At 43.5% G+C, this 19,471-nt stretch overlaps 1 protein-coding gene across 2 annotated transcripts; it reads left to right on the forward strand.

Moving 5' to 3' along the window:
- The first annotated feature begins 414 nt into the window (after positions 1–414).
- avpr2aa (arginine vasopressin receptor 2a, duplicate a) lies at positions 415–18,176 on the forward strand. Of its 2 annotated transcripts, XM_035158178.2 has the most exons (7): positions 415–830; positions 1,972–2,049; positions 8,629–9,014; positions 9,691–9,936; positions 10,162–10,308; positions 11,317–11,890; positions 13,637–18,176. In XM_035158178.2, exons 3-7 carry the CDS (start codon positions 8,631–8,633, stop codon positions 13,831–13,833), a joined length of 1,548 nt encoding a protein of 515 aa, XP_035014069.2. In that variant the 5' UTR covers positions 415–830; positions 1,972–2,049; positions 8,629–8,630; the 3' UTR covers positions 13,834–18,176. The 2 variants fall into 2 exon arrangements, with proteins under 2 accessions (XP_035014069.2, XP_035014070.2); XM_035158179.2 differs by lacking the exon at positions 1,972–2,049.
- Positions 18,177–19,471: the final 1,295 nt, after the last annotated feature.

Consider the following 19,471-nt stretch of genomic DNA (forward strand, 5'->3'; position numbering starts at 1 on the left):
TCTCTCACACACACACACACACACACACACACACACACACACACACACACACACACACACACACGTGCATAAACTTCAAAACAAGTTTCCACATACATATGGACATGCACACACACAATACTTTCTCTCTACCTATCTCTCTACCTATCTCTCTGTCTCTCTCTCTCTCTCTCTCTCTCTCTCTCTCTCTCTCTCTCTCTCTCTCTCTCTCTCTCTCTGTTTCACTCACACACACACACACACACACACACACACACACACACACACACACACACACACACACACTTCATAGGTATGTATAACACCCTGCCTTCCCTCCTGGCTTCACGCTCCACCCTCAGCCCTAGAGGACAGGCTGGTTGCCCCAGGAGGAGGAGATAGAGGGGAAGGGAGGGAGGGGAGTAAGGTGGGAGGTAAGAGCAGACGGAGCTCAAATTCATTTCTGCTGGTGTTGGGGGCACAGCACGTTGCAAGAGCCTAACGTGACGCACAGGGAGCCGGGACAAACACACACACGCCGGACGGCTATCAAATGGATTACCCCCCTGACACAGGCCTTTGAACTGTAACCCAGCCAGAACAATACAGTCAGCAGATGCACTGAGGAGCTGTACCAAACCCTTCAGAACTTCTCTGACACTTTGACCAAAAGAGGGGAAAAGTAGCTTTGATTAAGTAGCTTGTTTTTTTTTTTTACGAGTCTTGCCTGATTCATTCAGATTCACTGAGCAGAGGGACTTGGACTGGCAGAGCTGATAATGGGAATATTTGTTCTGGGTTAACATTGGACATCACCTGTCACTCTGCTGTGCCACTGGAGTGGATCAGACGTAAGTAAACACTTTTTATTGACACTGTGGTCATTGTTTCATTTGATGACAAACACCAGTTTCTGCTAATACATAACCCTTCTGATTACAAGTATCCTCTCATCACTGAAAACACTTTGTTGGTTCTGTAGGAGCGTTGTGCGTCAACAGCTTTGTTTGCTGATCAATCTGAGTCATCTGTGTGTTTGTACAGTATCTCATGTCCACATTAGTAAAACAATTATCCAATCAAAATCAAATAAAAATTGTATTTGTCACATACACCAACCACACACAGAACGACGTGCAGTGAAATGCTTCCCATATCCCATAATCCCATATCCTTTCTATCATATTCATTACATTACTGAATCAGGGAGAACAGTCCATTATTTGGGTGGATGAGATCTTTCAACATCTACAGTACCTGGCTTCTGTGTATGACACTCAAAGTCTGTTTTCAGCATTTTATTCGTTCTTTTACCTGTTTATTTATAGGCTGCATAATTGTTTCTACTGAATCCATTCATAATCAGAAAAACATTGCGATAATTAATCACCATTCATCAATTAATTCATGAATGGCATATCTTTTTATCTCATTTAGAAATTAATATAAGTGTGTAATTGTCTTGTTTTTTATTTTTCAATGATGGTGAAATGGAGACAAAACTTTTTTTGTATTTCGGACTCTATGAGCAAACTTGTTTTGTAAAGAGGAACTTTGATAAATGAAAAATAATGTGTTGTTTGTAAATTGTTGAATAAGTGTTAGGATTAAAAAAAATGATTAGATTATTTTATCATCTGTTGAGCTTAAATAATTAAATGGCAACTTTAGTTTATTTTTGTGAATGACAGACGTAACACTTTAGATTCAGTACAGATACTGACAGTGTCCTAACCATGCCTGTCCATCCTGATCTCAACATATAGAGGCTCAAATATGTTAACATATACAGCGTGTCTGGCTCAGACTGCACGGTGCTTTACTGGAACTGTTTCATGGTGCAGCCTGATCGAAAATGCATGCTCTGAGGTTTCTCTTTTGGATTAAAAACATTAAGCAGAGGTGGAGCTGTCAGGTTGTTAATGTGATCTGCTGTAGCGTGTAATGTTAATGGACCCGGCTGGTGACAGCTCTTAATGCTTTGTCCCACAGTCACCAAGAGGAGAAGCAAAACACGACCACGAGAGTTAAGGACACGTGTGAGAAAGCTTACCATGCACTGAGAACAAGGTGAGAGGAGACAGGGGCAGAAACACTATACTCACTTGGGGGTGCTCTTATTTTAAATGCATGTGTGTGTGTGTGTGTGTGTGTGTGTGTGTGTGTGTGTGTGTGTGTGTGTGTGTGTGTGTGTGTGTGTGTGTGTGTGTGAATGTGTGTTTATGTGTGCGCGTATGTTTCTTTGGCCATGATATTTGTGGTCCCTGCAGGCCGGGTGTGTTTTTATCGTACACACACGTCTTTATCTTCAAAGCTCACTGATTTATTGCGTGACTTTTAAAATATTTGTATGACACAGCAACTCGTTCTTTAGCATATAAGCAGAGATAAATAGAGGCAGCCTAACAGCGAAGCCATGGGGCCGAGTTGAGCGGAAGCCTGAAACTCGAGCATCGCGGCAGCTTGTCCGGACAGTTCCTGCCAACGTATCCGCAATGAAACGATTAAATAAACTCACCAGGTGGACAGTTGAGTCAACAAATCTCCGTTTGGCACAATCAGGTTTTTGGTGATTGAGAACACAAAGCTGTTTGTCTCACAGAGTGCTTTAAATGAGTTTTCCATTAATCATACAATTCTTCTTTTTTGTTTTTTCTTCTTGGTGAGCTTTTGGCAGCGTCCACAACACGCTCAAAATGACTTCCTTGATTGTAGCCCCCATCAGGAAAATCATCATCATCATTGCTATTATTTTCATGGTCAATTTAGCCTGGTCTCTAACAATCATTTCACCGGGTCCATTTCCTCATGTGGCACGGATCTGAACATACTGGCTCCGAACCTCCGGGCCTGTTCTGGCTGGGGCGGGGACACAGTTTCCAGCCGTCAGGAGGAATACTCTGAGCTTTGTGTCAGACGTGTGAAGACGAGGAGGACGACGAAGAAGCAGTATGGCCTGTTTTGTTTGGGGCAGATTCTTATGGGCAGTGTGCTGGTTAATGATACATAACCAGAAAAACAGTCACTGGTCTCCTAAACAGGCTTTATCAGTGCTGATAAGGGGACTTGGACCTTCTTCCACACCAGAGTGTCCAGTGGCTGATGTATTATGGAAATAAACTGACGGTGGTATTTGTGAACATAACATTCAAAAAGCGCTGCAGCACACACAACGGAAATGTTGGCAAGTAATGACTGTATTAGTTTGTGCAATGAGGTGTGGTCCCACATGATTAACATTTAATGGGTTGTTTGGACAGTAATAGAACAGAGTGTTTACTCTTATTGCTCATGGGGGGTGCAGTCTGCGCTGAAGGCCAGGACCCGAAGTGACACACACTGAGAGAGAGGCGAATAAATCATGGATCCAGCGCTGTGAATCAGATTTTTTAATGAGTACAGCAGGTGCCATCACAAATTTAAAAGCGTTAATATATATCCGGTATCCACCTGTCATTGAAATGACTCATTCAGATGGTGAATTTATGTAGTGGTGCAAATGGGGGATCTAATTTACCGACATATGGGCTTTGAAGAGGAAAGTGTGGTCGTATCTGCTTTATCATGCAGTCGCAATGTTGCATGGTCCAGCATGCACCAGCACATGACTCACATAGACCCTTATTGTGCAAGAATCCATTGATTGGTATGTAAATAAAGTCTTTTTGCTGTGCAAAGTGAAAAGAGCTCATATAAATCCCATTGTGCAGATCTATTGTTTGAGTCATATTGTCATTCAGCTTAGATGCCAATTGGGCCAAATTGAATTATCACAACCTGCTTAATGAGGATGAACATTAAAACCAAACTAAAATAATAAGCGTGTCAGAAGCAGTTGCCCAAGAGGTTTTCATTCTTAGCGACAGAGGGGGTGGATTATTTGTTACAGGACAAAGAGAGGGTTGGAGTGGGTGGATGAGAAAGAGGAAGAAGAGCAGTTTACGGGGATAAATTAGTGACAGGTTTTGTGAGTGCGGTGTACACAGGGCTGCTAATGAGGACAGAGAGGTCCTCATTAATCAGATTGGCTCAAATCTGCTCAAAGGGAACTAATCAAAGCACTGACGTGAACAAAGAGACGGAGAGGGAAGTGCTAAGACTGACAAACACACTGATAAGGTCCTGTTTTTGTTGCCTATAGAGCGACATTTAAGTTCAGGATTCTTTAACCTGAACTCATCCACAACATTCCCCAAATGATGAACAAGTTAAGTCTCAGTCCTCTGGAATTTTCACCTGGATAATAAACCTAGATTATGAGAAAAATCTCACATGACGTGGTTTGTCGAAGTTAATGACCACATGTACGAACACTGAGAAGAGAGGGGCCTGACATGTTGACAGATGTGAATGGTTGGAAGCTGAAGTTTTCCAGCATACTTTTAACTACATGTTTTGTCCCCCTGAGGCTCTGTGGCCCTGTGTGTGCGGGGAAGAGCCGCGCAGGATGGAGAGGACATGAAGGATGGTTGAGGTTTGCTTCTGGAGAGGAGAGCGAGGGGAGGGATCGACTCTGTCATTAATCAGAGTGAAAGCTTTAAAGTAAAGAGAGGAAGCAGCATACTGCACCAACTACTAAAAGCAGTATGTCCACAATCCGTCCGGCGCGGAGAGATGGAATAATTTGTGCTTTACATTAAGTCGATCAGACAGACGGGAACGTCATGTTGTGCTTGTGTTATTAAGATGAGAGCAAGGCAGAATATATTTTACGGGAAGTTACGGGAATATAAAGAGATACATTAGACTTCAGCAGACTCCTGCAGACAATATTGACCTCTTCTATGTATCCTTGGTTTCAGGAATTTCAGGAGCCGCCAGTGCCAGTAAGTTTCGGGCTACCCTCGGGTCTCCTGTAGTTGAGCCACTGAGCAATTTAAAGATAATCCATGTTGATTTCTTGGATGCAGGCCCCATGCTAATGAGACATGAGCATATTTGGAGTAAATACCTCATGAGCTTAATGAGGTTCAGGCAAACAGAAGAGACAGAGGAGTGATGGATGACAAGAACAGTCCTTTAGAAATCTCGCACTCTTTCCCATGTGAGCAGATAAGTCACAACTGAAAGTTCCTCCTGCCAGTTAATAATCCTCTTATTACTTTCTATTGAACAGCATTTAGAGACATCATCTCAGCTTTACTGTAACGATGCATATTATTTTCTTTGAGGAGGCCGTATTATAGCACCTTCCTAAGTCATTGTACTTAATCTGTTCTGAGAAACACTGGAAAGGGGGATTTCACATCAAAAATTTGTCACATGGGCATATATACATAATGAGATTATGTGGAAAGTATAAAGGACGGCAGCAGCACAAAGAATCCTCTCATGATTTATGCTGTAATTACAGAGAGGGGCACAAGGCTCCTCAGGACTCAACAAAGACAGGCCAGGAGATTCCTTGGTGGTAAAAGACCCCGTTGTCTAAAACTCTAATTAAATAAAACTTGAAAATATAAAAAACAAGAAACAGATACTAAGAAAAAAAAGTATTAGCTTTGATCCGAAGGACCATCGGACATGGCCGAGGGGGAGGATTCTAAAAACTCAGTAAAAGTAATAAAGGTTTGATTCGGTTCATCCATTTACTGTACGGCTGCGTTGTGGTCGCCTGGTGTGGCAGCGGAGACTCACTCAAACAAAACGAGTGTTTTTCTGTCCTCTGAGAAACGGTTCTGCTCAGATTCACCTCCTTTCTCTCAGGGATATACCTTCATGCTTGATGCAGAGGTCCAGCTGGCTCGGCCTGTCATGCATTCATCTGAATACATTCCTCTGGCAAAGCCAGCTTGTAACGCCTGACAATGTGTTCAGCTGTGTTATCTCACGCGCCCAGCAGCGAGTACACTATTACCAGCAAATTGACTGTTGGGTCTCAGCAGAGCACAACCTTGTAATATCCTGTTAGTCCCACTCAATTGCTCAATACTATCACTAGAGCTTTACTCCTATTTTTAGACGTGGACATTTTCCAAGAAGTCATTCAGTGTAAAACTTGTGTACCTAAGCACTCCTTGTACATTAGTCATTATTATATACGAATATGGTGTCAATCACCACACACTCCTAGAACTAACCGAACAAAGGCCTCTTCAGAGCTATATAAGGGCCACCTCCTTATCTTATCTTGCTTTTTATTCTTTTACCTTTTCTGGCAGTTTTTTTCTTCTCCTGCCCTTTTTCCATACTGCCTTCATCCCTCTTCTTTCATCTTCATCCATTGTCTTCCTCTTCTACGTGCAGTGTATTTGACCTGGGCTGCCCACAGCATCCCACGACTCGGCTCCTTAAATTGTCATCTGAACTTTCTCTCTTCTTTTAAACCATTTATTTATAAGCATAGAAAAACAAACACAAAATTTATTGAGATTGACAGTGAGTGTGACTGAGAGAAAAGAAAAAGAGAAGAATGCCTGGATGCATGAGAGAAAGATGGAGAAGGGGGGGGAACAAAAACAGGGGGAAACAGGAATGTATGGGGGTAAGCTTGGGATGAGAGTGATTATGAGAACGGAGGTGAAGGAATAAGAGGGGTGGGCTCGAGGGGAGAAGCTGTCAAATCAACCTTGACAAAATATGGCAAAGGAAATAAACCACGTTGGTTTTTGCGTCAAACGGAGCTGGAAGATTTGGGAGACGGACAAACAGGCACACTGACGGCTTGATAAACCACCGAAAACACAACAACATTCACATTGCAGCAGGATTGATAGAGAGTGGTTTTTTAGGGCTTTCTATGTTTTGGCAGTTTCCCAGTAGAACCCTGTTTTCACTCATGAGTCCTCTGCGGTTGTTACTTTACAAAGCGACCGCTATGGCCTTAGCCGACCTTTCCACTTTGCTGCCATCCGATCTCTAGGCAGACCGACTAAAGAGTTTTTATTTTCATGTTGCACAGAACATCATTTGCCAGCGCCTGAACCACAGCTGGTGCATTAGTTCATCGGAACGGCATCACAAGGTAATCATAATGTGCTCCGACTGTTAAAAGCCTGTCTTCCACTCGTCCTCCTCCATTATTCTCACCAGATCGTAAACATCTAAATACTGACTCAGAAAGTCTAAAAGCTGAAGTTACAAGAGGGACGGGGTACCGGTTCTTGGCGGTATAATGTTGTTGAGTCCCCGATAGTCAATGCAGGGCACGATTTGTCTTAGTTGTCCACCAAAAAGAAATTGGTTTCTGCAGGTGAAGAGGAAAGGAGGATACATTTCAGCTATCAAGGAGGCTCAGGTGTATTTGTCAATTGCCTCCCTCTAAGGGGAAGTTAGGTAGGAGAGATGACCTCTAGAGAGAGAAGCACCAGGGTGTAGGTCTACAGTCGTATTTGTAATGAGGTGACAGGGAGGTAGCAGAAGACCTCCTGAAGAATGAGGTAAAAGAGAACAAGGCAGAGGACTCAAAAGTGAATTTAAAAAAAAAAGAAATCACTCAACGACAGGGCTCTAAAAATTTGTTGTCGATTCCCAGGAAGTCGAATAACCCACAGGCCAACAACGGGATGAGACAGAAGTGAGGTCAAAAAACATGTCAAAAGCAAAAGAGTATGGCACTTAGAGCAAATACCTCAGCCAAGGCCCAACAGCCCCTTTAAATTCAATCAAACTGCATCAAATTTCACACACTTATAAATATCAGTCATTTAATTTTGCTAGAGTTTTTTTCCTTTAAGATCCATTTATTAGTCTCTGAGAAATCAGTGAAAATGTCAAAAAGAAAGCTTGCGGCGATAAAGAAAGTGAAAAAACAATTCTCGGTGCAGCCCCTAATCCGGATCCACACCAAACATTTGTGGTTTCCTCCCTTCCATACCACATCCTTCCACCAAGTGTCATGGTAATCTGTGCAGTTATTTTTGTGTCATCTTGCTTACAACAAACAAAGAAACGGACAGAGGTGAAAACATATAGTATAAACTCTTTGAATAATGTTTGCTAAGTTAGTGGCACTGGAACCATAAGACAAAATGGCACAGAGAGATGAGACTAAATTAACCAGGGGAGGGGAGACAATGAGACACAGGTGGAATATATAAGATCAGAAAACACATCAGGGCAGGAAAGTGGGATCTGAAATGAGGGGAAATGTCAATGGCACCACAATAAAACAGGATAAAGATAGAGAGAATAATACTGCCAGCAACGGAAATAAATGAAAACATGACCTGCATGGGAGACAGACCGGGACATAGCACAGTGTCTGGCTCTCACTGCTTTCGCTCAGATTTAATGAAATTGCGTAACAGAAGCTATTTATAATATTTGCCGTGAAGATGTGACAGATGCACTGAAAACAAAGAGGTTCTGTGATTAATCCCTTCGACAACACACGTCCTAAAAGGCCCGATGTGTTTGGTTTGTATTCTCAGTGGTACGCTAAAAAGCAAAAGGGCTCAGCTGACACGCCTGAGGGCGAATGGAGGGAGGCAATAAAAGGGTCAGACTGATATCGTGATTATTCAGAACAAGTAAATTGCTTGTTGATTCAATCTGTGCTGAAAAAAACCTGAAGCATTGACGGTCTCATGATCCTGCACCCCGTTTGAGTCCTGCTGACTATTTGGCAAAGAACATCATGTTAACAAACCACAAAAAAACAGATTTTATTGGGTTGCAACTGTAACAAATTAACTGTTTGTGTTTCAGGAATGGAAAGCATCAGCGTGGAAACAGACTGGGATGGGTTAGCTCTCTCCTCTCTGGTCACCACGGGAAGGAGCAGCCTCTCCTCCTCGCCCCTGCTCGTCTCCGAGCTGAACTCGGTCAACGGCTCTCACAGCGGGGGGTCCTTCTTCGGGATATTCCCTGATAATGGCTCCATCACCACACCTCACACCCTGCCCCCGCCCAGGACCAGGGACGAGGGCCTGGCCAGGGCGGAGATCGCGGTGCTTGGGGTGGTGCTGGCTTTCGCCACCCTGGGGAACAGCTTTGTGCTGTGGGTGCTGCTGAGGAGGAGGAAGCACAATGCACCCATGCACGTGTTCATGGTCAATCTGTGTGTGGCTGACCTGGTGGTGGCGTTCTTTCAGGTCAGTTCACAAAGTATTATACGAAAAATTATACGAAATTTTTTTATTCTGACAGAATAAGCACATTATAACTTTACCCGTTGATGACAAATATAAAACTTTTGAAGTTTAAAAATTGTGTTAAACTGTATTAAAATGTAACATACACCGCAAAAAGACAATTCAAAACAACTTTAAAAAGTACTTCAATTGGCAACACAATTGTCACTGTACAGACAATTTCATGTGTTAAACGTGCTCAGCCATTTTCCTGAAATGCTGAGAGGTGTATTTTTTTTTAATCTAAAAACAGATTTTTGTTTGGGACTATTTTCAGTGGATTAATACAAATTAGATGATGTAGTGCAGATTTACGGTATCAGGATGATGTAAGATTGAGTCAAAATAAACTGCACTGCCAATGTTTATGGTAATTATAAGGAATGTGTTGCTTAGTACAACAGTGCGCCTCATTTATGTGTTTTTGGACAACAGTGGCGGTCGACGGCACAAAGGAATATGCTAAAATCAGTCGAAACGTTCTACTTGGAGAAATTTACTGTTGGTTTTACTCTTTTCCTGATTTGATAAAAATCTTTTCTTCATTTTTATGCGCCAAAACAGGAAAAATGCTCTGCTATGTCAAGATCCACTTAATTATTATTGTATCATAACTGTCTTTGATCTGTGTGTTCAGGTTCTTCCTCAGCTGATATGGGACATCACGGAGAGGTTTCAGGGACCAGACGTGCTTTGCCGGGCCATCAAGTACTTGCAGATAGTGGGCATGTTTGCTTCGTCTTATATGATAGTTGCCATGACAGTAGACCGGCACCATGCCATCTGCTGCCCGTTGCAGGCCTACAGAGGGGGAGAAATGTCCCGCTGGAACACCCCTGTCATGGTGGCCTGGGCTCTGGCACTTGTCCTCAGCATACCGCAGGTAGGGAGGGGGGTCAACGCACAAACACGTATGTTCACATGCACACATGGTGGAATAGGAAATGAGATCTCGGTGGGCGTTCACACCCGGGTTTCTACAGTAGAACTCAAGATGTGGGTCTGTTTTTAGCTGTATGAGGTCACTGAAGTTCAGCTCATAGGAGGAGGATGCTGACAGTTGTGCCTGTGGCCATGCTGACCGCACTGCTTTTGTTCGGCCTGTCAGGTGTTCATCTTCTCCCGCTCGGAATTGACTTCGGGAGACTTCGAGTGCTGGGGTAAGTTCGCTGAGCCGTGGGGGCTGAAGGCCTACATCACCTGGATGGCTGTGGCTGTCTTCATCCTGCCCGCCCTCATCATTACCATCTGTCAGGTAATACTGGTTGTGTTGGGCGGACTCTCTGCGCCATCCACAAAGACCACTGACCAGGATTGCAGACTGTGACCAACATTATACAATAAAGGAACGCGTGGCATGAATGAAATGTGTTTTTTTTTTTTATGGAGGGTGCATTTGGCATTGTTTGATAACCCGTGGGGGAGTGGGGTCGGTGTTATGTAGCATCCCATGGCGCAGACGGATTCTGGGCGGCCTCCCATCAGCCCTGCTGGTCTATTTGGGGAAAGATATTTCCAGGGTCCAGCTATTTCCCCTAATTAACACAGCACTTGGAGGACCACTGCTGAGACGGGTGCTCAGAAAATCTGCCCACTCAGAAGCTACTGCCAGGAAGTGGAATGTACAAGATCCCTGCCAAACATAGAATACTGACCTTTTTTAAATGATCAGATTTCAAGTCAAGACGACTCTTTGTCTGAAGTATCTACATACGGAAACCATTTAGATTGTATTTACTTTACTTGGATATACTCGATGGAGTGAGAGTGGAGCGTTTAATCAAACCGCACTCTCATGAAGCTGTTTTTAAAAGCAAAAAGTGGCAGAAGAGCAATGTTTGGCAAAAAAAACTAAAAAAACAACAGAGGAAAAATTTTGTAGAAAGAATCACCTATTATTACTTGATTTCAAATTATTGTTTTAGTTGCTCAGGAGACCGTGAAGAATTGTTTGGCTGCAATATAACTTTATGGCAGCCATTCATAATATAGCAGAGTAGTTGAATATTTATGTTTAATAATGTTGTGTATAAATATCTGACTGGTTTATGGCTGATAGTAAAGACCAACACACACTCTCTACTTCGTACCAAATTTCCTGTCGCTGTTGCAGCTGAAACACAAAAAAAAGATTGTCTGCAAAAGCAAAGGCAGGCATCTGAGTCTGGGACACGCCAGTCGTAAAACTCAATCATCAGGCCCTCAGCGTTTTGATTCACTCCTATTGCACCGTGTAATTCACGATTATGTCCTTTTCTTCCAGATAAGGATCTTTAGAGAGATTCACAACAACATCTACCTGAAGTCGGAGAGGACGGTGATGGCCGAGATGAAGAAGAGCAAAATCCTCTTCCGCTTCCGCAGCTTCAAGAAGGATGACGAGCGGGCGAAAGAGAGAGGAAGACGAGCATCTGGAGGGGCGGGCAGGGACGGGCGAGGGCCGCAGCCCTTGAAGGGTGTGAATACCAGCCCTCACAATAACATGCTCAACAGCCAAGCGGGAGAGTGTTACGATTATGCACCGGCTGCCATCCAGTACAACAGTTGTCGTGGTGAACATGCGCCAACAGCAACAACACAACAGCAGCAGCAAACAGTGAACAGCCCAGATTGCCAGGACTCCTACACGTCCTACGTGCTGATGTCAGGCTCGCCCCGCTGCTCCCTTGACTACGTCCCCCCTCCCCGACCATCCACTCCCCCTCCGAGCATCACTAAAGCCATGTCCAAGACCGTGAGGATGACTCTGGTCATTGTGCTGGTCTACACTATCTGCTGGTCCCCATTCTTCATCGTTCAGCTGTGGGCAGCCTGGGACCCCAACCCTCCTGACCAAGGTCAGTCACAAACAGGCTTCATCCATGTTACCAGCCTGATTCTTCTTTGGTCCATCTTTGCAACATTCCTGGTGCACATACTCACCCTGAAAAAACAGCATAAACAGACATCTGTGTTCTGAGCCCTGCAAGTGAGTTTATTACTTCTGATAAGGAGGACAGGGATCACCCCTGTCTGAGTGTTGGTTGATTGGTTTGTTTGTTTTTGTAGCAAGATTACACAAAACCAACTGGACGGATTTCCATGAAACTTGGTGGAAGGATGTGTTATGGGTCAGGGAAGATCCCATTCAATTTTTGTGCAGATCTTGATCAGAGGCTGATCCATGAATCTTTTAACTTTCTTTATCATTTTTCCAGAGAATACGTCTTGGATCTTGATAAAAAAAAGGCACAAATTGACACAGACAGATGAAGTCGTACCTTGTTAGACCACCTGACTACTTGTAATTTGTGAATATCGGCTATACAAATAAAATTGTATTGATTGACTGATATTTAGGGAACTGATATTTATGACTGTGTGTAATTTGGTGTTGCGTGATTGAATTTAAGGAAACTGTTGGGCCATGGCGCAGGTATTCACACTGTCCCATTCCAGTGTTTGTTGTTTTTCCCCAGATGTATCCAAAGTCCAGTTTCAACATGTAACTGCTCTAAATGTGCGAACCTTGTCTGTTTTGACCATCCAAAAACAACAGCTAAAGGATCCGTAACAACAGCCTCTGATCAATGCTGTTCTCCATTTATGTGGGTTTGAATACAATGCGCGTCTTTATTTCAAAGCACAAGCCCCAGGTCGGATGGTGGGAACAGTGAGTGAAATAGAAGGTCAGAAAAGCATGGGTTGTTTTAACTCACAGCGAGGAACCTCCTGATGATATCCTTTGACTCTGTACATTTTGGCACACACACAGCATCTGATGATGTCTTTACTGGCAACCAGGGATCGAGCTCGTGAGGCGAGTGTATCCTCAAGTGGTGGTTGATAGTAGGGACCATGTGGGCGTCCTAGATCTGAAGCTAAAGATAAACACCCAGGGCCACTGAATAACCTGTTTATATCCCCTGATGGTTTTTGCAACGTGGCCAGATGTTGACAATTCATCAACAATGATTTGTGCCAGCAGCCTGCACACATCAAAAAAAATCACAAGCAGACAAACACAGAGCGAGCCACGTACACTCGCATGGACACGGAGACACACCCGCACACACACACACACACACACACACACACACACACACACACACACACACACACACACACACACACACACACATCACAATCACAATCACACCAAGAGGGAGACAGAGAAGCAGGGAGAGTTGATTATAATCAACGTTGTATTCCAAAAAGCTGTCTGTCCTTTTCTATTGTCCTCTACTTGCCGCAGAGAAATAATCATGTTTTAGTTAGGACATAAAAGACTTATTATTAGCCCCAAAAAAAGAAAACAGAAAAATGAAGTATGTAGGATTTTGTCCCCCTGAGATATTTGCAGTCCTGTTGCCGCTGTCAAAGGAAATACAATGAAAAACAATCATAGTGAATAGTTTATCTTCAAACTGAATAGTCGTGTATATTTAGGTTTGTTTAATAGGAGGGGAGAGAACAATGTGGTGTATAATGTTATGTGCTGGAAGACGGTTCCCCTATAGCTGCATGTGAAAATTCACATTTTAAATGCATATGCCTGCCCCTGCATTTAAATGTACTTATCATCTCTTGTGTGTTCACTGCAGGAGTGGCCTTCACCCTCCTGATGCTGCTGGCCAATCTGAACTCATGCACAAACCCATGGATCTACACAGCCTTCTCCAGCAGCGTGTCCCGAGAGCTGCAGAACCTGCTGCACTGCTGGTCGCGACCCGGCCGCCGGGGCTCCCTGCCGGACGACTCCACCACAACACACACCTCCACCAAGGACAGCCTGTACTGACAGAGGCTGATGAGACAGCAACATGACATGTTTGAAAAGACACGCATGGCTGCACGTGTGCTCGTAGCAAGGACGCCACACCAACACCACCTCCAGCATCTCAGCCCTGACAGCGGAGAGTGCTGACCTCCACCAGATGTTTCCAGCAACAAAGGACAGCTGTACTGTCAACAAGATCTCTGCCTTTAATCACCTGTCCTCTTCCCCCCCAGTAAAGAAGGGTGTCATTGAACATGTCAACACCATTTTATGAGGTCATATCCAGTGGAAGTCAGCATCAGACAGCACCTGCAATACAAAATGCCCTTGACAGTAAAGACAGGTTCAACTGTAGCTGCTTAGTATAGAGCCCTTTGCATTGATCCACACCCTCGCCCTGTTCAGACAGAGCAGAGCAGCAGGAATGCAGAGGGTGGATCGCTGCATTAATGGCCTTACGGCACGCCTAATGTACAAAGCTGTGGGTGTAGAGAAAACAAAGCGGCGGGCTGAAGGAAAAAAGAGAGAGAGAGAGAGAGACAGAGACAGACAGAAGGGAAGACTGCTGTTGGACTGAGAACTGACAGGGGATGACATGGATGTTTCAGCTGCAGGAGTGGTCCTGAGAAAGCTGTGGTCGAAATCTAATAATGTGAACAAACTTTGTTAAATCAAAGAAAGCGGATTAGAGACGGATGCTTGAGGCTGAATTCATATTCGCTCAGGAGGAATCGGGTTACGAAGAACAATAGTGATTTATGAGAGAGACGGACGGAGATTCACTCGTGAGAACAGTGTCCCCCCTCCCCCTCCCTTCTCCCCCATGTGAGGAACTGGAGAACTGTGGATTAATGCAAAACACACACGCACACACACTCCCTCTCAAAGTAACAGACAGTGAGGGTTAAGCTCCTGGACATTTCAGGTTTCCACAACCAACCAGGACAACAATTATGTGATTGTATTTCATACAAACACAACAATGAGGTACATAAAATTACCATCCTGTCGGGCTCTCCTGACAGCACGAGTCAAGAACACCAACGTAACGCAGGAGACGCAGCATGGAAACAAACAACAATGATTCAGCAGCATTCCAGTGATGAACAATGTACAGTATATTTATTGAAAATGTAAGGCACATTAGATTATATGACATTTTGAGTTGAAAAGTTGAAATGTTGAATCATTCAGTTGTTATGGTCCGACATGTGTAAGAGAAAAAACCATTTAAGGAGACGTCAAACCAAAGTTTTTGTTTTGTAAAGCTGTACTGTAGAATCTTTTCAGGTCTTAAAAGTAGAGCTAATTCAAAGCTTCAACAGATATGCACGGACATTTCAAGGTCAAAGTGAAACACATCGTTCAGACTACAAGTCGATTTAAGGAAAAACTTAAACAGTGAAAATACTCCCAGTTAAAGCCAAGTGCCTGTAAATGCCAGTGGACCTTTTTTTTAGAGGGGCCTCCCTCGCTGGATTAATCTTATTCTGAGACGAAGTAACCGCAGAGCAGGGATCACTGACTGTGTTATATTTCACCATGAGCCATGTGTTCTTCTATCTTTTTATTTATTGTTGCATAAATGAAACTACACACATATATCAGTTTCTGTTATTGCCTCACATTCACCGTTATTGTGCATATAGAGTAGTGTGTTATGGCCCTAAACTGCATGACAGATAAAATAGTTATATATAGTTATATTTGTTTTGATAAAAGTGTGATTATATAAGCTACTGCACATACAGTGGGTGTATATATGTATGAAAAGAAATTAGACGTTCCTTTAACACTGAGCCAGTGTAGCACATGTTTTTTTTTCCTTGAGGCAGCAGTGTTATGAGAGTCTGCCGGACAATGCTGGGATGCTTTCAAGGTGTCTCAGGAATACTCGTCTGGTTCGAAGGAGAAGCCGCCTCACCTTTTCCTCTGTGCAGCCCGGGTGTTTGGGCTGTCGGCACGCCACTGCGCATTTGTTCCCCAGACACAAGCTTTTGACTTTGATTCTCCGCCAAATGGAGGATCTGCAGCCACGGCGTCCCTTTTCTCACTTTGTTATATCAGGAAATAGATGAACTTCTCCCAAACCCTGGGGGTGTTCATGAATTTTCATCTTCCTGTCAGGAAGTTGAGAGGTCAGAGGATGATTCTTCTCCGCTCAAAGGGGCCAGACTTTCAGATCCATCCAGCCTTTTCAGCTTTGTGGGAGAGGCCCAGCACACTTTGCCTGTGCATTACTCTGCCTGTAAAGCCATTAGTGCAGCATTACGGTGGCTAAATAATGAATGCATTCAATATGAAGAGTTTTCTGGCACAAACACTTTTCAATATCCACTAAAATTAGACCGATCATTGCAGAGAATTACCCCCGTGACTCTGTCTTGTTTCCTGAGGACAGAAGACCTGATAGTAGTTATTATCACTACAACCACCATCGCCCTCCCTACCTGTCAGAGCTTGTGATGTACGGTCTATAGGGTAGGTCGTTTTTGTAATCCTGCAGTGTGTGTCGGCCAGTGTATGTGTGTTTATGCTGAATGTCCTCCTGGTCTCCATACTGGTTTCCATACTGTAACATGGTTGATGTCGAAGCTCAAGGTCACGTCTTCATTGCTGTGGGGGAGCGCTTCCTGCCAGTGGCCCGCAAACGGGGTGTATGAGAAACAAATGACCCAGCTGTGTGACTGTCGCATAAGGGCAGCGGAATAGGTGAACTTCCCTCTTGAAATCAATTGAGGGTCAGCCAAAGAGAACATCTAATGGCTCTGAAGGATGACACAGCCCCCCAAGCCTTGACCAAAGTCGGTATAAATCAGACCTGGAGCCTGGAGCTTTATACACTAAGCAATGTGTCTGCATTGCTTAACTCAAGACCCCTCCACAGATCTGAGGAGTGCCGAGGCCGCTGCTAAGCTCATTCCAAGACACCGGGAGGCGTTTCTGGCCCTCGCCGACTCACACAACCCAGCCCAGCGTCTGTGTTTGCAGAGCGTGTTGGAGCATAATAGTTTGTAATCACCTGGAGCAAAAGAAAAATGAGCCTTATCGTGCCTATTATTTTCTTTGTTTCACGTTTGTTTATCTTTTTCATCATCTGCCTTTATTTCCAACACACCCTATGACTGCAGCTGTTTTCAGGGGGATTTATGCCAAATATAGCTACGCTTCCATTTTCATTGGCTGCATTTATGATCCGACACAAAATCTTACCTCAGCATTGACTGTTTTAAAGGGTTTATTTCTCTGAGAGCCACGGGATCAAGGCTTTGCTTTTTTATCACTCTCACCAACCTTGTTTTCATTACTTAAAGCGTGGCTGTATTTACACCTCGACGAGAGCCTGCAGTTTCTTTTCCCTCGTAGTAAAAACAGGCATGTGGACGAGCGTCTGATAAAACCCATTTAATGGGAGCTCATTCCACATGCATTCACAGGATTTCGGTACAAAGACACAGTTGGTTGTGATGTTTCTGCTCCTGTTTAACCTTTAGTGTTTCAAGGGTCATGGCCAGGCATGAGACGAAGCACAAAAATGAAAAATAAATCTCTGTTGGAACGGTTGACATTTTTGTGTGAAATATGGAGAGGGTGTCTTATACGGTGGAGGACAAGCCTTGTACAAAATAAAAGAGGAAAGAGGAAAAAAACTATTTCCTCTTAAATGGTGAAAGACTGGTGCTTGACTTTAACTGCAGTGATAGGCGTAGCGGATGAGAGGATGCACAAGGAGGACAGGAAGAGGGAGATAAGAGAGAGAAAGGTTTATTCACTCCAAACACAGTCAGTCTATTGTGGTTGAAGCAGCTATACATGCCCCACTGTACATACACATCCATGTAATAACTGGAACAATAACTGTTATTATAGTGTAAGAAAGGGGAAGCCAGCGCCTGTTTTCTGATTACTTAGTCAGCTCGCGGTTTGTTGACCTTGTTTCTGTTATGCAAAAAGTTTTAAAGAACCAGCAGTGGACACAATGTTTATGGCAGAGACAGAGTGTGACTTCATGTGAGAATCATTTGTGCGACGCCAGTTTCCACATTGCTGCATCTCACTAAGCCCATCCGAGTCTGCCGCCGGAGCTGGTGTGTTACACACCTCTGTCAAGGCTGCTTTTCTCTGCCTCACAGCACACACACACACACACACACACACACACACACACACACACACACACGAGGGAGAGCGATCTGTTACAGTAACTCCTATTTCTCTGTAAAATGTTATAATCATAAAAATAAGCACATGTATATATGCATACCCTCTTAAAACAAAGTTACAAAGTACTTTGCTTTGGTCAATTAAGATTAAACTTACTGTTGTTGTATAATTACATAAAATAAATGTAATTCTTATTTGTTTGTTTGCATGACCCTGTAGCTCATTGTCAGAAACCAAACATAAATAATTCACCGCTGTAAGAATAAATTGTGACTTCCTGTGAGTGCATTCATTCTGCAACAACAACAATCTCAGAGTAATTTCACTTCTACATCCGCACCGATGTGCGGGTCGGAGTTAACACACTCTGAACTCTCTCACAAAGTGTGTGCGAGCATTGACTCAGTGGCTCTCTTTCACAGTTTGTTTGTTCATTCCTCCTAAATCCCACCATCCAGCCGTCCCCCACTTGCCACAGTCTTAATACCCCAGCAGGGAGTGTCTGCGTTTACTGCAGATAATGTCTTTCTCTGAATTATCAACATTGTGATGCGTCTATTTTCTCCTTAACAAAAGGTGACAGGGGACAAAAGTGTGTGTTTGTGCTGACAAAGCCGCAGAAAAAGCAGACATAAAAGATTTGTCTCGTGTACTCTGTACACTGAGCAGTGTTTACGTGAGTGGATCGAGTTACTCATATACAGAGTTTACATTACTCTCCTGGGAGTCGGTGAGAAGTTGCAGTTGTGCTGTGGATGAAAAAGCAGCACTCTGTGTTCTCTGCACTGTGTGTGAATGTTGTTTTGATTTGGGCCAGATACAGAAATAGACATGCTAAGTTTAAATCCCCCCAAATAAACTAGATTATATAAGCATGCGATTGCTCTAAGTAGCCCACAAATATATGTGACAAACTTGAATTAAGAGAAGGTAAAAGACAACAACAGCTCAATGTGCATGAGACACATTAGGAAGAGCTGATACTGAACCAGTAAAAATCATATGCAATCTGTCTATTGGGCAATAGCTGGCTTCTCTCTCCTCCGAAGTGGCAGAGAGCTGCCACAGTGTGTTCAGCTGGTGGTACTGCAGCACTGACAGGTCATGAATTAACACCTGTATCATGTTTACTGTCTGTCTCTGTGTGTGTAGAAAACAGGAGGTTGAAATCAGCTGCTGTGTTGAAGCACTAACTTCTCCCTGACTATCTAGGAATGCCAGTGGGACAGTTGCACACTCTACTGCCACAACCCGACAATGAACATGTGTACAGCAAAGAGTTATCCTCTGTGGGTTTGTCAACTACCATAAATCTTTTTGCTGATTAAGATTTTAAAGAGAACGCAAGTAATTCTCATATTAATCAAATGCATCACAGAAGTTGTTTTCCTTCAGTGCAATAGGTATAAATCTATCTTAATAAAAAATAAATAAATAACTAAATCTTAATTCTTAAAAACTGTAAAAAAAATTTAAAAAAAGATTTGGATGCAGG

The sequence above is a fragment of the Hippoglossus stenolepis genome, chromosome 6 (genome assembly GCF_022539355.2).
Source record: "Hippoglossus stenolepis isolate QCI-W04-F060 chromosome 6, HSTE1.2, whole genome shotgun sequence".
Lineage (NCBI taxonomy): Eukaryota > Metazoa > Chordata > Actinopteri > Pleuronectiformes > Pleuronectidae > Hippoglossus > Hippoglossus stenolepis.

What these genes read in the sequence shown, in the direction of transcription:
- avpr2aa (XM_035158178.2), top strand. Translation starts at nt 8,631, where the DNA reads ATGGAAAGCATCAGCGTGGAAACAGACTGGGATGGGTTAGCTCTCTCC. An exon ending in TTGTCCTCAGCATACCGCAG is followed by an intron (nt 9,937 to 10,161) that starts GTAGGGAGGGGG and finishes TCGGCCTGTCAG; the next exon opens with GTGTTCATCTTCTCCCGCTC. An exon ending in TCATCATTACCATCTGTCAG is followed by an intron (nt 10,309 to 11,316) that starts GTAATACTGGTT and finishes CTTTTCTTCCAG; the next exon opens with ATAAGGATCTTTAGAGAGAT.